General features: G+C 40.7%; 1 protein-coding gene across 16 annotated transcripts in view; it reads right to left on the bottom strand.

Moving 5' to 3' along the window:
• Window positions 1–16,851, bottom strand: part of HNRNPM (heterogeneous nuclear ribonucleoprotein M) — a 154,539-nt gene that overhangs the window by 14,507 nt on the left and 123,181 nt on the right. For 6 of the 16 annotated variants that reach the window (XM_081076077.1, XM_081076071.1, XM_081076081.1 and 3 more), the window contains exons 2-8: window positions 15,715–15,894; window positions 7,013–7,106; window positions 5,903–5,941; window positions 5,750–5,785; window positions 4,864–5,017; window positions 2,948–2,997; window positions 2,082–2,142 (exon numbers count right to left, since the gene is read on the bottom strand). In XM_081076077.1, coding sequence (XP_080932203.1) covers window positions 2,082–2,142; window positions 2,948–2,997; window positions 4,864–5,017; window positions 5,750–5,785; window positions 5,903–5,941; window positions 7,013–7,106; window positions 15,715–15,894 — 614 coding nt within the window. Of the gene's footprint in view, window positions 1–2,081; window positions 2,143–2,947; window positions 2,998–4,863; window positions 5,018–5,749; window positions 5,942–7,012; window positions 7,107–7,191; window positions 8,170–15,714; window positions 15,895–16,851 lie in introns of those variants that run through there. The other 10 variants (XM_081076068.1, XM_081076076.1, XM_081076079.1 and 7 more) reach the window with 7 other exon arrangements.

Raw genomic sequence — 16,851 nt, 5'->3', positions numbered from 1 at the left:
TATGCAATTACACATTGAAGTTTGTAACATGTATAAAGCACGGGCAGGTAAAAATCAGTTCACTTGAAAGTTACAGAGAAGAACTATGGACAACTCACACAATAAAAGTCATGAGCGTCTAGCTATTTCCCTAAATCGTGAACTGAGAAATTTTTTACCAAAAAAAAGCAAGTCAATTCATCAGGTGGTAAGCAGCACAAATATGCCCACCCACCCCTCCTAACATGGTAGTCCAAAAGACTTTTCTTACGAAAAAACAATGTTATATACCAGCCAATTAATATACTGAGCATACGCTACTCTCTCTGTTGCAGGCGGTTTTAATAACAATGAAGCTAGTGGATTTACAGAATCTATCTTCTACCCAGAAAGCTTCCTAAACTTCGATGGATACCCCCGTCCACCCCCAACTCCATGTTCCACAAACAAACAGGGACGCCAGAATAGAATGGTACCAAATTGCCAATAAGGCCTGAGACAGTGTTGACATACTTGTAATGCGCTGGGTGACCATAGTCTGAGGCTTCAAGCAAGACCCGGCGAGACTTTTTAAAATGGGGGAAAAGTTCATTAAAGAAAAGGTGAGAGCTGTTCCCAGGTATTTAGTCTGATTAACAACACTGCTTTTAAATTGCACAGAAACAGCAGCAAGAGATCACCAATGTTACTGCTCCCCAAAGCACTGAAGACTTTTAAGTCAACCCTCTGAAATGTGCTCTGTGACCAAAAGCCATGGATAATGGGCTCCCTGGGGCCCAGTGTGCCTGCCAGGGTTACCAAGCAGCCCGCACCCCGGCTCCTCTAGGCAAGAAAGTCAACAAGAGCCATCACCGTGAACTTGAGTGGTCACTGCTAATTGATCATACTGATTACAAGGAAATGTGGTCCTTCGCTAAATCATGTTAACTAACTCTCAACTAGTAAGCCATCTCCTATTCTTCTAACCATCAACCTCCCTTCAAAATCTGCCTCTATTATGCTTCTAGAACCCTAAATTGCAAAGGCACTCAAGAAATAGTTTTCTAATCTTTTGAAAGGAGCTAGGAACCAGGGCTTGGCCACAGGCTTAATTCACTGCTCCAGACCAGAGGCACTGGCTGGCCCTCCAAACAGCCGTGCCCAACAGCCTCACGTGCTGAGAAGTCCTCCCCACCAGAGCACAAGCAGGTCCCAGCCCCGGTGGGCTTGTCAGATGGAGTGCTGGGACGGCACTGATATGCCCCCTTTCCGTCTACGTGGTGACCTACCAACTAGCCTTCCCTGTCTCAGGGCAGCTTTGCACCTGGATATTGCAAGTAACACTACATAAAGCTCTTGATGGCTGTACTTCACATACTGTAAGCTTCACCCATTTCAGTTATGCAACCATCACCACCATCTAATTCCAGAACATTTTCATCACCCCAAAATGAAACTCCCTCCCATTAGCAGTCACTCTCCACTTATCCCTCTCCCCAGCTCCTGGCAACCACCAATCTATCTACGGATTCGCCTGTTCTGGACGTTTCCTATAGATGGAATCAAAGCTCATCCATGCCGTAACATGTATTGGTACTTCACTACTTCTATGGCTGAGTAAATCCCATTGTATGGATTTACCACATTGTCTTTATCCTCTCATCAGCTGACATCATGCTGCTATGAACATCTGAGTATGAGTTTCTGTGAGGCTGTAAGCTATTAGCTCTCTCGGAGTATACTTAGGAGTGGAAGTGCTGGGCCATCTGTGATACCCAATCTCTTCTGGACCCAAGTGCAGCCTGGCTTTAATTCCCTTTGCGGTTTTGAGTTCTTTCTTCCCCAGGACACCCTCAAAATACAATTACATCCTGAGCAGCCTGCCTCACTGCAAAGTAGTCCTAACAATCCTTATGAAGTTGTGAATCTCTGTTCTTCTTCCATGCTGGGAAAATCCATAGGGGATTAAAAAAACAAAAACAAAACACCACCCTTTGAACCTTTCCCTCAAGAGTGGTCCAGAGAACTGCAGAATAACATGGCCCGGGGTTCATGGGTAATTATAGTTTTCTGGTTAGTATAAACAAATTCGAAATCTCAGCCATAATAATTGAAATACTCACGGGGAAGCTGTTGAGGACGTTCAGGAGGGAAAAAATCTCCCTTTGGTAAGGCCCTCTCATCCTGAAAGAGAAAGTGAATAAACCTCAGTGTTCCTGGCAACACTGTTTGCAACAGAAAAGATGGAAACAATCCCCAACAAAGAACTGTTGGATATATTATGCTACATCCTTGCCACAGAATACCAAACAACAATCAAAAGGAATATGGGAAGAATTCTCGCCACCTTTTGTGTAAAGGGGGAAGGATTAAAGATACTCATGTATATACTGCGGGGGATGGGCAGGACCTGGGCATGAAGCAACTCTCACACTATCTTTTTCATGCTTTTGTCACGTGAAGCAATTATCTATTTTAAAAATAAAAACACAAATGCTTCAAGTAACTAAAATTTCTTTTAGAGTCCTTTTCTTCCTGAATGTGCTAACTAGATTGCCCTCAGCACATTCCAGTCATGCTTATATTAACCATTATCTTTGGCAGAGCCACAGCAGGGATGATATTTACACTGAAGGGCTTCAACAGAACTTTAAAGGTTGTCTGAACCAGACTTAATTAGGTTCACGACAGATATGATGCTAACTAAATATGTTGAAAATTGGAAACCCATATATATAACCAGTCTTTGAAATTGCTTGCTCAAGCAGGATACTCAACTGACCTCCTGACCATGCCAATCAGCCAACTGTGCAAAGAAAAATATATCTGAAGCAAAGCTGCACCAGCAAAAAGCTCTTTCTGTCATAAATTTGCTCAATGTACGGCACCCTATTTAACTTAGACTGATCCATAAACAATGGCTATGTGACCACTCTTAACAACGCCATGTATTTATGTTATGGAGAAAGAGATCCCCCTACTAACTTACCATTTTCACGTGCATTGGTCTATCAAATAGCAGTTGGCCATTAAACATAGCTGATATTACAATTAAGGCTATTTCTTACAATTCTAAAAACATGCACAGCAGAAGAGAAACACATTAAGAGAAAAATAACCCAACTGCTACCAGTCCCCTAAGTGGTGAATTTATGAGCAATTTTGATTCCTCATGACACTTTCAAGTAGTACGTGTTTCTACTCAGCAGAAAAGGAACAATAAATAAAGCTCAAGGGGGGGAGAAGTAAACCTCAGCGTATTCCTTAAGTGTGGCGCTTCATTCACACCACCTTACACTTCTCGCCAAACCATCCTCTTGAGCACTGGCATCAGTTTTCTGTACGTGTCCAATGGGCCAGGTATCCTACCCTTTTTTTCCCCCCACTTTTATTTCAAGTGTGTTTTTCCAGGAACCATCAGCTCCAAGTCAAGTAGTTGTTTCAATCTAGTTGTGGAGGGCGCAGGTCACTGGCCCATGTGGGGATCGGACCGGCAATCCTGGTGTTACGAGCATCACGCTCTAACCAACTGAGCTAACCGGCCGCCCTGTCCTACCGTTTTTGAAGTAGTACAATGTTTTCTGGGTAAGATACTTGGTGACAATATTGCCGGAGTTTAGTGACTGTGTTCCTCTGTGGTATTCTCCACTGTGACTACAAAGATGTCACTATAGGGTAAGCTAAGCAGCCTTAGGGTCAGAGAGAAGTGTTTCTTCTAGAATGATGTCAATCCACTGGAGAGAGGGTGCCCTGAAAAGACTTATATACAAAATATGTAGTCACACAGCAACCTAGCAGTCTGTCCCCTCCAATCTTTCCTTAGGGAAAGGTGACCCTGTGGGATTGTCCCTCATTGGGGTTGAGTTTATGCTACTCTAAGTCTCCATGTTTGGTCCTTGTAAGCAGGGTCTGCAGTCAAAGACGGGTAAGTTTTCTCAGGGAGAAACAACCTAAGCCAGACGGGACCCCCATGAGCTAATGTAAAGTTAGGAGGTAGCTGTTGCCTCTCCTTCTGAGAAGCTGCTGGCGCATGCCTCAACTGTTGTCCTATACCCTCAGGTGTAATGGATCCATTAGAACAATAGCATCTCGCCCCTCCTGTTTGGCTCATGGAATAACCTTATCTTGTGAGACTTGTTCCCCCAGGGATTGTATACACCACACCTTGGTCATTTGGGGGATGGTATGCATCAGTTGCTTTGGGACAATTATGGGATTTGGAATGAAGGATTATTGTGTGGTGTAAGAGTTTCACAGACCCTGGCCTTAATCATGTGATTTCTATTGTGAAAAATCAATAAATACCCACGGTGACCCGATTCGGGGCTCCAGTCCCTTGAGGCTGTGAGTCCCTTGGTCCTCTGTGGTTTAACTATATTTGAGTCTCTGTCTCTTTATGATAGTTTAACCCTCGCCGCCTCCCTCGCCTTCCCACGGCTTGTGTTGTGCAGGACGCAACAGAAATAAACAAATTTCTCTACAGTGGCACATTCTTCGGATTTCCCCCTTCAAACCAGAATCCTCTAAAAAGAAAACACTGGGAAAGGTCACTCGTGGGAATGTGGCTATTTGCTAATCAGCCCTTCTACTGTGTTTCCCCAAAAATAAGACCTATCCGGAAAATAGGCCTTAGCATGATTTTTCCCCTGAACATAAGCCCTAATGCATCTTTTGGAGCAAATCTTAATATAAGACCTGATCTTATTTTCGGGGAAACACGGTGCCTACACAAGACTGAATTAATTCCATCCTAGAGAACTTTCAAATTCCACAGTAATGTTTTCCCTCTAGTCACTCAGGAAATAGTAATACACAAGGAAACCACTTCCCCACACATACGTATATTAATAATACAACATTTAGGCCAAACCATTCACCAAGAGTTGAATTCCAATAAAAGGATACATATAGCTTGCACAGCTTCAATGGACTGTTCAAAAGTAACAGTGCCTATTCCACGACTTTTCCCATCTTTATCTTCTAGAATGTCTGCTCGGACCACCACACCAGCCATACTAAAAACTTCCTTCAGTTTCTTCCAGCCAACTTTATAATCCAGCTAATCAAGAGACAGGGAAGAAAAATCTCAATGCAGACATCTTAAGAACAACAATATTTTTATTACATGAACACAACATGCCTTGGTTGGAAATAAGCATTAGAAGGTAATATGTCACAAAAACTTATCGACTACAGTGGAATTTTTCAAATAGGATGAAATCTGGCCTTAACTGCTATTTACTGTCTCTTTCCTCTGAAAGAACAGCTTAAGTCACCTTATGCATTTCAAATTAATGCTTATTTTTTAACACTAAAAAAAATATATATATATATATATATTTCCTCAACTAAGGTTTATTATCATCCTCCCCAACCAACCCACTTTCTTTTAAAAATATTTCCCTTTACAAATGACAAAGGCATTGTCATTTATCCCAGACACAAGAGGGAAGTGTCAGTACACAATCTCTGCTAACTTTTTTACCCTGCACCTAAATAAACCCACGAAGAATGCAGCTGCCACTTTTGTATGCAGCTGCCACTTTTGTAAACAGCAGCAAAACGCAGTAAACACAATGGGACCCCAGTCAAGCCTGTGATTTATGACTGCGTGGTCATCAAGGAACAAAGCCCAACCAACCCCACGGCTTTTTTAAACATAGATCAAAAAGATAACATAACCCTCTCTAAAGCTTTTCTTCTCAAACAGCAGAACTATTTTTATAACAGGTTGACAAGGAGGTTTCATAAAGTTGATTTTCTACTTACGAAACTGTTTCATTTTACTTACATTTGCTACAAAGACTGTGCTTCCAAGTCTTCCAGCCTGTAATGCATGGATAATCTCATTTGGGATGTTAGGGTTATTTAGGATACTGGGTGGGATAGTAATCATTCCTGGGCCACCTGGTCCCATACCCATCCCACCAGTCGTAGCCATCACCTTTTGCATTGCTCTCCTGGCATGTTCACCATCAGGATCCTAAAACAAGCACAAAAGCGTTACATCTAACTGACCCAGAGACAACTAAAACCATGCTCTGAGTAAGTGATAGTCCCAAAACTTCAGAAATTGAAAGGCTGTTTGGAAAGCATTTTTCAAAATCTATAAAAAGAAATTCAAATGAACTCAACCACTAGGCCAGGAAGAATCCCAGCCAAAGGAATGAAGAAGAAAGAAAAGGGTGTAAGAGTTAGCTCTCAATTGAACTAAGTAAAAAAAGGGAGGGGGGTGAAGGACATTAGTTGACAAAACATAGAGCTTCTAGATTGAAATAAGATCTTCATGGGCTTGGCATAGCTGGATCTTATTAATTCAATGGAGGTTCTGTAATTCCTGCAAACCCCATCAGTGATTTTTCAGTTTGAAAACACAGTCCTAGATCACCACGGTGCTCTGCATCCTTCATGTTTTTCAGGCATCTGACTCCTGTGTAAAGTCTCGACAGGTCTGTGAAGCACTGGTACTGACACTATGCTTAAACTCTCTGCCCTCTCGTGTATCATCTTCAACATACCAGAGACCTTAAACCCTACCACACTTTCCACTCTGAGCTCTGAATATACTGATTTTCCTCCAAGAAGTAAAAATAAGTCAAGGAGGGAGTGAATCGTCAAAACAACCTCCCCCTTCCTGGAAAAAGAGAAGGTATTTGAGATTTGGATTAGATATAAAAAGAGGATTTGAGTAATGACAAACTCAAACAAACAAACAAAAAAGGAGGGGCAAGCATAGGGGTCAAACTGGGTAAAACTGTACATGTAGAACCCACTAAAAAAACCAACAGAAAACCACAGGCTCAGTATGAGTGCCTCTGAGAAAATCGAGGCAGGGTGGTCACAGACCGATCAGACATTAGGAAGGCAGGTGGCAGTGGCTCAGGGAGTGCTCATTCTTACAGGATGACTACTGAAGCCTGTGATGACCCTCTTCATCAAGAACAGGTTAGTCTGCACTGTAAAACGCAGTCCAGGACTATTTTTGTCTTTTCCTAACTCCGAATAGGACAACTCGACAATTACAAACGATATCCACAGGGTTTCAAGAGCTTACTTCTTTGACTTTCAGTGGTCTTCCACTCAGACTATGCTTGTTTAGAACTTCAGCAGCTTTTTTCATGCTCTCTTCCATCTTGAATTCAACAACGCTATGAAGAGTCAAAAGGAAATAAGTGAAACCAGTCCTACAACTTAGAAGGCTCAATTGCCAATAAGTAACTAGACAATACTTACGCACATCCCTTTGGAAGAAGCCACAGACCAATCAGAAGAGCAAGGAAAGGGGGAAAAAAAGACAAGAAAAAAATAGTAAATATCAATGACAGTTATAAAATAAAACTGATGTATGTAATAAAAGTTGTAGTTTTTTTTAATCAACCCTTCTAAGGGGAAACTGGCAGAAGTAAGCGTCTCGCCTAGTCGTCCTTGTTAAAAGCTGGGCTCCTTATCTCCTGTTCCCGCACATTACCAGCATTGCGCTATAGCTGCTGAAGTTATAATAAGCAGAACTAAATTCAGATTCTCCGAGAAATCACACAAACTTTAGATCTGCTTCCTTCTGTACTCAATCAATTCCTTATCATACTCCTCCTAAATCCATCCCTTCCATAAATTAAGCTCATCCTTTTGATTATTCTAAGCCATTCTATTGCACGACAGAAAATAGTTTATTGTCTCTTTAAACTAGGCCAATTTTAAACGTTCAGGTTTTAAATATTTGTTTTACAATTTACTGGCACAAAGGCAACTTTTCGGAATCTTTGGTTCACACCACTTTCAAATTCAGCAAACAACCAAGAGTAACATTTTCTAGACAAGAACACACGTTTTACATTAATATACCACCGCTAAAATTCCATGCATAATTCACACACAGCCAATTCCTCTGTTAACAAAGAGACAATGCTGCTATTGGTCCCCAGTTATCCAAATTGGGCATCCAAACAGAATACCAAAAAGCTCTTTGGCCAGCCATTTGGAAAAGCGGGACTCCCGTTTGCAAATCCCCTCCCACCCCACTCGAATGTTTGGCAAAATCAAACATGGCTACTATAACATGAGCACTCACTGCCTTCCTGATTTCATTCGATTCCACGCCACCATACAGTTACATTTTTCATGTAGTAAATCCACAGAAGAAATTCTCTCAGACACTTACCCTTGACTTTCCTTCAGCGTCCATTAAGAGCTCCACGTATGTTACCTCACCAACTACAAATCAGTTTCCAGACGACACATAAACCAAGGGAGAAAAGCCAAGAAAACAATGGGAATTTAGAACAATCATCAGCAACCTTGTATGGAGCCTCTGCCTTATAAGAAAGCCCAGAAACACTCCATGTACTCTAAAACCACCGAACTAGGCATTACAGGTGTGCAGTAAAGGTAGGTGGAACTTGTTAACAATATGTCCTTGATTTTCCTCCCACCACAAACAAGCTATTTCCACAGATTTCCATATCAATTTCTCTGTCTGGACTCTCCTTCGTGACTAGAGGCAATCCAAATCTGTAGGAAAGAAGTCTGCGTGATTCACTTTTGGGGGGAAGAAAACAGTTTTATACATATACTTATTGGTGAAAACAGGTAAACAGCACACCAATTGCAATGCCACTGAGCTGAGCTCAAACGCTAAATCAAGGACATGTATTAGTGCAAAGACGCTCACACTTTGGCAAGCTCCATGGTGTGCAACCTGCGTCACAACACTGGGCCTTGCACTAAGGAGGGTCACAGGCTTGGTTTGTTTAATGCTCTGTTGCATCTTAAAATTCCGAACCATTTTTTTACAATGGGCCCCCACGTTTTCATTCTGCACTGGGCCCCACAAATTCTGTAACTGGCCCTACACACAGCACTAGGCCCCACAACTGTCAGCAGCTGACTGAACATCCTATGAGAAAACCAGAGCAGCATCTGGATTCTGACTAACCCAGGCTTTATTCTTGATGCTTTCTCAACCTCCCCATTAAAGGACACAGATAAATGCAAATTTAGAGTGCAATTTGCATCTGAACAGTTAAACAGACTCCCGTAATTCTGATTAGACAAAGGAGGGGGGAAGCAAAGCACTTCAAAAGATTCCGCAGATTTTCCTCAAGGTTTGGATTGCCAATTCATGACCACCATGATCAGATGTTAGAACCCATCAAGAAAACCACCAAAATGGCTGCTGAACTTGAAGATGGCACACAGAAAACTAAGCAGTTTCTCCAAAGTCAAGAAAAGGGCTTTTGTTCCCAGAAAAACCTTTTTATTTTAAGGATTGTTTTGATGATGATAAAGCCTTTTCCGATTCAGTTTTCAAGTTTTTGTTTAGCAATACAAGGGTTAAAATAACCCTTTTAAATGGCCTCAACAAGCCATGCCTACTTTAACTCTTTTGTTCAAAGGATATTAACATTACTGAGAATTTTTCATTATAAGATTTAAATGTAAGATAAAATTATTTTTAAATAAAATTAATAATTGGAAAGGCATATTCATTAGAAACGTCCTTGCATGACAGTTGAAAGCAAGAAGGCCAAGTGTTCACAGTGTAGGCTACAGCCTCGCCTCCCTTGCCCTTTCCTGAAAGGTTAACCAAACCGGCCCTTTGCACAAAACAGGAAGGACACAGAATCAGTGCAAAGAGATGAAGAAAGGAAATAGGAGGGACTGGTACAGTTTAACTTGTGCAATATGTACTCCTATGGGGCAAACTGAAAAATGATCAAAGGATAGTCACACAGATTGGCTTTATTTTACGTGTACAAAAGTAAAGCAATTCCAAAAAAGTTGTGGCCATCCCTGAAGCCATGTTAAGAGCCATTTATTTCAAAAACAGCAGCCATTTGAGGACCAACAGTCCTTGTTTCCATTTTGATGGAAGTAGTGTCAAGACAGTGAAGAGAAACCCCAAGTTTATTTGCTACGAGCCTGTGACTGTGACCACTGCCTTGAAAATAAAAGAATCACAATATCTACCTCAAGGACAGCTGTAACCATGTTGTTAAAATTCAAATACTGTTGCATATGGACAGTTTCTAGTCTGTGCCCATAAAGACACTTCATCAAAAAACTGTCATTATAACCTAGAAACCAAGCAAGTCCCAACCAAACTTTTCTCCATGGTCATAACCATTTTAACAAAAAGCCAGTTTTAGAAATTAGGACTTTTCACACTTAACATTCTATAAAGTAACCCTCCAGCCTTAGTTTAGCCACAGGTGAAGGGGATCGCTGGGCTCTAGCATGAGCAATGCGGTTCCCAGGGTCATCAATAATAGCCATGGTCTTTATGAATTCACAACATTCCCCTCTGGACCCTGAGACCACAGCAGTCCAGGCGTTAAAGCAAATCAGCGTCACAGATCTGCAACAGTAGCTAATTCATACTTCCCTACAGGAAGCTAATGCTAAAGCCTTCAAAAGACCACTTCTCTTTTAGATCTAAATATTAAATTAAGCAAGATCTGCTTAGTAGTGAGTACAACTACCAACCAAAACTCTGAAGGCAAAATTTGCCATAGAACTATGCAGATTCTGGTCACATTCAATGAAATGAAGTTTAAAAGAGCCAATCAACCAGAGCAGATCACAGGACTGAGAGGCTGAATTTACAAATTGGCAGCAGCCAACAGTGTCACAGAAATGAATTCTCAGGTGTTAATGAAAATTACTGCTGCTCCTCTTCCCTTCGGAATATGGATGGACTCCCAAGATGAGGCTACTAAGACAAATTCTATTCCAGCTAAACATCAAAATATCAACATGAAAAAAACCAAAACTCTGAAAAATCTAATGCCAAATGTTATCGCCTACCTTTTAAAAAAATGCTGTAAGAACTCATTTTTAAGCAACATTTAGGTGGTTATTAAAAATATTGCCTGAAGAATAAAACACATCATGAGGATAAGTAGATGAGCAACCCAAGAATAATTTAGGTAGTCATTGGAGCTACTCTGATTTAACACTTCTGCACCTATTTTTCCCACAAGCGTATTTGTTTGTGTTCTCATTTACTGTTCGAATCGGAAATGGACCAAAAAATGGAGTACAGAGGCCAAAGCTTCACTGAAGTGAATTCATATGTGAAAAAGCCTCTAATTTTAAACATGGGGGCTCGTAAGTAGGACATGCTAGCAAACATTCTCACTTTAATGGAGGGGTGCATAGAATACATGCATACTTGAATTTAGAAAGGCTTGTTTCTTTAATATGTAGGAAACTTGAAATCTGGCAAAATAATTACCGTATTTTGCCGTGTATAATGCACCTTTTTGCCCAAATTCGTGAGGGAAAAACAAGGGAAGTGTGCGCTTTACATATGGGTACTAATTCCGTATCTACATAAATGTTTTTAATTCTTATGAATTAATGCTTATGAATTAAAAGTGTAACTCTAGAAATCAATAATATCCATATGCAAAATAATACCCAGGAATGGGATCCTCGGTTTTGTTGAACTTTCCACAAACTTGCAACAAATTTACCAGTATGTAGCCTCCTAGGATGCGTAAATATAAATGTTGTAAATTTGTTGCCCTTTGTTACCCTTACGTAAAATTTCTTGTACCTTTGTTATCTGTTCTTGTGTTTTGTAATTATTTATTACCTAAAATTTAAAATTTAAAAATTAAACGCTAAAATTCCTTTATAATACAAAAAACAAGTACTTAAATGTAAACAGATAAAAATTTGAATTAAAAAATTAAAACAAAAGATTTTTTTCCCCTGAAAGTTTGGGCCAAAAACATGGGTGTGTATTATACACGGCACTATACGATAATCTACACAGTGACTACTTCATTTATGACAAGTTAGAAAACGACTGGGCCCATTCTTGCTCCTGACTGTAGCAACAGCAGAAGAGCACCACCAACTGACTAGACCAAAGACCACCAAGTAAACCAGGCAGGCTGCGCTGCTACAGTTCAACCCAAGTACCCACAGATATGAATGCTTTAGCGTAACAGGACTTTCCAAAATGCAGGCTGAATTTCCAACAAAGCAAAACCTGAAGGAGCCAGATAGACTGGGTGGGGTTTTTCTGAAATTAAAAATAAAGTTCTGGTCCACAGACACACAGTGAACATTCACCCCCAGAGCCACCAGGGACTTCCTGTGACTCCTCGTGCCCTCCGGGCCTCAGTTTTTTATCAGCTGGAATTTGAAATTTACTTCAAGTGATGCATTAAGTTAAAACAGAAGGATTAAGTGCTTAAAGAAATCTTTGCTTACACAAATTAAACTGACTACTGCTAAACTTGGCATTGAAGAGTACACTCCAGCACTGACCTTCCTTTCCTCCTCCAACTGTGCTGTTTCCCCACTGTGGGCGTAGCTCGCTGCTGCCTGGGCTGCAGCTGCCCCACCGGTTCCCCGGCTCCCCAGTGAGGCCAGAATCAGCAGCCGGGCGCAGAGCTTTCCACACCCACACAGGACCTCCCAGTACTGCAGCACAACACTGAGTGCAAAATGATCCAAATCACCCTTTGCTCAGAAATATTACTTATTTGCCCAGTCCTTATGGAGAAAGTCTTTAAGATGTTCAGGGATAAAAATTATAAAAATTAAGTAGCTGTTAGAAAGTTACGTCACTTTCAAACCTGGTTTGGCAATCGCCCAATTTCATATTACATTGGCTCTCAATTTTTTTTCAATCCAGCAACAATTGGGTGTTCAGAGCAGCTATTTGTTCCATGTAATACCTCCGTTAAAAAATAAGCACAGTCAAAAGGAAGGACAACAGAAACCTTTCCCTTGTCCCAGTAGAACACTTAGAGCAGGAAGGGGAAAGTTCAGGGAAAGAGGGCAATCAATTCTAAAAGCATGAAAACTGTTTAATCTATGTCCCTGACTGATATGATGGGGGTGGAGGGGCGAGCAAAAAAGCAGCCTGCCTCAGAACACAACAAAGCTCTCAATACATTGTTTCTCTTTAAAATCAGCAATGCTGATTTCGTGAAAGTGCCACCAAAAAGCTGGGCACTGAACAAGCTTTGTGATCCCATCTACAGGAAAAGGCCAGGTTTGGAAAAATGATCAGTTCACATAATATATGTATTACTAGGATCTCCCAGAATGCTGTTAAACACTAAAATTAAAGACAAAGACTATATATAAATATACACTTGATGTCCAAGGAGGGGGGAAAAGATTGGGAATTAGGGAGTGGTATGTAAGGAAATCTCAGGCAAGATTAATCAGCCTTTGAAAAGCTCCTGTCATGCCATCTCAAAGCTACTACTTTAATTCTGAGAGGTGACAGTGCTGCAATGACGTAACATTTTCAGATCTTTAAGTTGAGGACAACTAATTCTAGCTCCACTAGTTTTCTGAAACAGGACGATCTCATCAGGGATCGACTCTTAAAATAGAGAGATAAAGAGGTTGGATCGTGACAGCCCAAATCTCTGCATTGTCCACTCCAGAGATTATATTGAGACTCATGCTTTTAGGGTGGCCTCTATCTGCAATTTTTTTCCTGCACAATAACAAGTCTTCAAAAACCTAAAACTTATTTGCAACAGGTTTCGAGTAACTATTTCAATTTCAATCAGATTTCAAATAACCATTTAAAACCTATTCTTGATATACCAGACATGAATAAAAACATATTTTGAAAACCTCATAATGAAAATAAGAACATTTCTTAAGGAGTCATATGTATGTAAACAGTAATTTTCTTTAGACTTTACATACTAAATACAAACATTACCATAAACAAAGACTACCTTTCTCATAAATCCCTTTACCCACAATCCAATGTGGCTAATAATTTAATTAAACAGAAAGTAGTTAATTTAACCTGTACAGGGGAGCTCTAAACAAGAACATTTTAAGGTTTGTTAAAAATAACTGATTTACTGCACACCTGTAATTCTAAATTACACCACCAAAAATACACTGAAAGGGCTGAGCCAGGGCATTCATAGCAGTATGCCAGGGGAATATGAGAACCAGTTTGGAAGTATCCGAATAAACCACCAGGCTGGCTCCAAGATTAATACAGTGCAAAATAGGAAATTGAGGTGAACTGCTTCTACATCCAGAAACGTCATGGCTGCTGCTGCTACCAGCTTTCAGGCTTCCAAAACTGAAATTACTGAATGGTTAAGCAGTAAAAATGTCACCTACTTTATCCATCATGTCCCAAAACTGGTTCACACACTCCTAAAAATGAAAAAATAATTTGGCCTGCAATCTCTTACAAAATTCTAACATTGCATTTTCAAAGCCACATTCCTGGTTCTTGGAACTACTATACCTTATTATCAATGGAAGTATCCATTCAGTGGTTCAACCAAATCACAAGAACACAAATTTGGGGGTTATTCCAAAAACTAATTCAAATGAGACCCAACTGTACTGTACAGAAATTCTAAGCTTGTATTGAAGCAGCAGTCCCAAAAACCAAGAACACTGCATCTGGGATGCCACATGACACGCCCTTCAGACAAAAAGAAGAAACTTCACTCTTGCCCTAAGAGCATTGGCAGGAATGATTTGGCTGATCAAGGCAGGAAAACAAATCTCACACCAAAACGTTTTTCCATCCGTGTTATCTGGAGAAATACTACATGGGAGCACCATACATGACTGTAGAGCGGTTCACGGTGCCTAGTGCGTCTGGAATGTCATGGTTGAATCAAGTGATGGGACAATGATGGCAGTGGGCCATTCATATTTTCAAAACCCAATGCTGGGAGCACCAGTACACATACCAAAATGGCCTATATCCAAGTGGCACCTCTGTCCGTCACTGAAATGTTAATCATTTGACAAATCAAGCTCAAATCTCTTTTCATTATGAATGCTCCAGAAAACCAATACCTTTCAGTCCTTCAAAAAGACTCCATTTAAGGGTAATTTGAGTCTAGGTTTCCCTTTGGGGTGGGGGTGAAGGGAGACCTCGAGGCATTAGACAAATTTTTCTCTCTCAAGTTTTGTCTAAACCAGGACTGAGCAATCTCTTTAGCCCTGAGTGCCACCAGCAGGGCCAAGAATCAGGAAAGAAAGGAAGACAGAAGAAGCAGAACAAGAGTGGGAAAGAGAAGACACACCTGGTGTGCACAGGAGTGTGAGGCAGAGACCATGGGGGCAACCAACCTCCTCGGACCTCCTGGTGGCAGCAGAGCTTCAGCTGTTTTCCCTGCCCTAGGCCAGAATTTGGACACGTGGGCTGTGACTACTGTGCGCCCGAAGGCACCGTAGTGCACAGCAGATGCCTTATTTTGAGCTCTGCATTTGCCAATCTAAATGTTTTTACCCAGGGGGAAAAAAGCCTAAAAGTTTAAACACAAGCTAATGTTTTATAATTTAGAATCTGAGTAGCACAAGTACCAGATACCAAATTTTAACCCCAGGAAGACATCCACAAAATTTAAACAAACTACCTTGCAACCAGCATTAAAAAGCTTTAAAAAAATAATAATTTAAAAAAAAAGCGAGAAAAGGAAAAACCTCTCCCACCTAATATGAAAAATTCCGAAAATTTCCTGAACACAAAGAGGCCCCCCTCAAGCTGAAGTGAAGTCCTATTAGCCATATGAAGCCAGTAAAATCATTTGTAGGCCAAAGGACCACACAAACCACCCTGTTTGACACACAGGTGCATGACCACAAAAAAATGGGGAGGGAAGAACTTAACTCTCAAGCCGGGACAGAACACATGCTCTACCCAGAACAGCTTCCAATGACAAAAAATAACCAAGGAATTAGCCACAGAAAAGATGACACACCAACCTTCTTACCCTAATCAACCACCAGTACCATTCATTACCTTTTTCTTTAACCAGGTCTTTAAGTGACTGCCATTTCACATCAAAAGGTATGTTTGTAATGAAGGCTCTGTATCTTTTGGTTGGATTGGCATATGGCTCAAAGCGATTGCCTCCTCTTTTTATGTTTTTCTCCTTCCTCTTCTCATTCTGAGTAGGTCGTTCTCCTTCACTGAATTCAAAAGAGGTAAAAAAAAAAAAAAAAGAGGGGGGCGATCCACATATTAGTACAATAAGACAGTATTTGATCTGCCAGGTTTACAATTCCACACAAAGTTACACATTAACACAGCCTAACATTGATTTTGATGAGACATTCAAACTAAAGTGTTCCACAGAGCAGCAAGTTGCAGCAGTGCACTCCTTAGACCCACCTATCAAGAAACCACTCCCAAGAAGAGGGTGCTCTCCTAGGCCTTCACACACTTCTATGGGGCTGTAACAAGAGCTGGGACTCAGGGCCAATTCCCTACCTGAGGTGCTTTAATTCCAAAATAGAAACAGCAAAAGATTTACAAGATTTCATGGAACAGAAATGAGGTGGTGCACATAGGCCCAACCAATTTTAGCTCCACAAATAAAAGTGCCTTTTGTTGTGTAAAAAAAAATTTGTTTTAAGTGGGAATGTAAAATGCAACCGTTACAAAAAAATGTGGCAGTTACTCAAAAAGTTAAAACATAATTACCATGTGACCCAGCAATTACACTCTTAGGTACATACCCCAAAGAACTGAAAGCAAGGACTCAGGTACTTGTACAACAGAGCTTTATTCGTAGTAGCCAAAAGGCGGAAACAACCCAAGTGTCCACCAAGAGATGAATGGATTAAACAAAATGTGGTATATACAAGAGTATCATTCAATCATAAAAAGAAATGAAGTGCTGATACATGCACAACACAGATGAGCTTTGAAAACATTATGCTATGGTTAAGTGAAATAAGCCAGCCCGAGAGAAAGAATTGAGGTTACTTACCAGAGAGTGGGGGGAGAGGGAAACAGGGAGCTATTGTTTAGAGTGTACAGTTTCTGTTTGGGATGATTTAAACACCTCTGAAAATGGAGAGTGGACGTGGTATAATGTACATTGTACTTAATGCACTAAATTATACACTTAAAATGGTTAAAAT

The sequence above is a fragment of the Rhinolophus hipposideros genome (genome assembly GCF_964194185.1).
Source record: "Rhinolophus hipposideros genome assembly, chromosome: 16".
NCBI classification, from domain to species: Eukaryota; Metazoa; Chordata; class Mammalia; order Chiroptera; family Rhinolophidae; genus Rhinolophus; species Rhinolophus hipposideros.
This window is presented reverse-complemented; position numbering and strand designations above follow the sequence as displayed.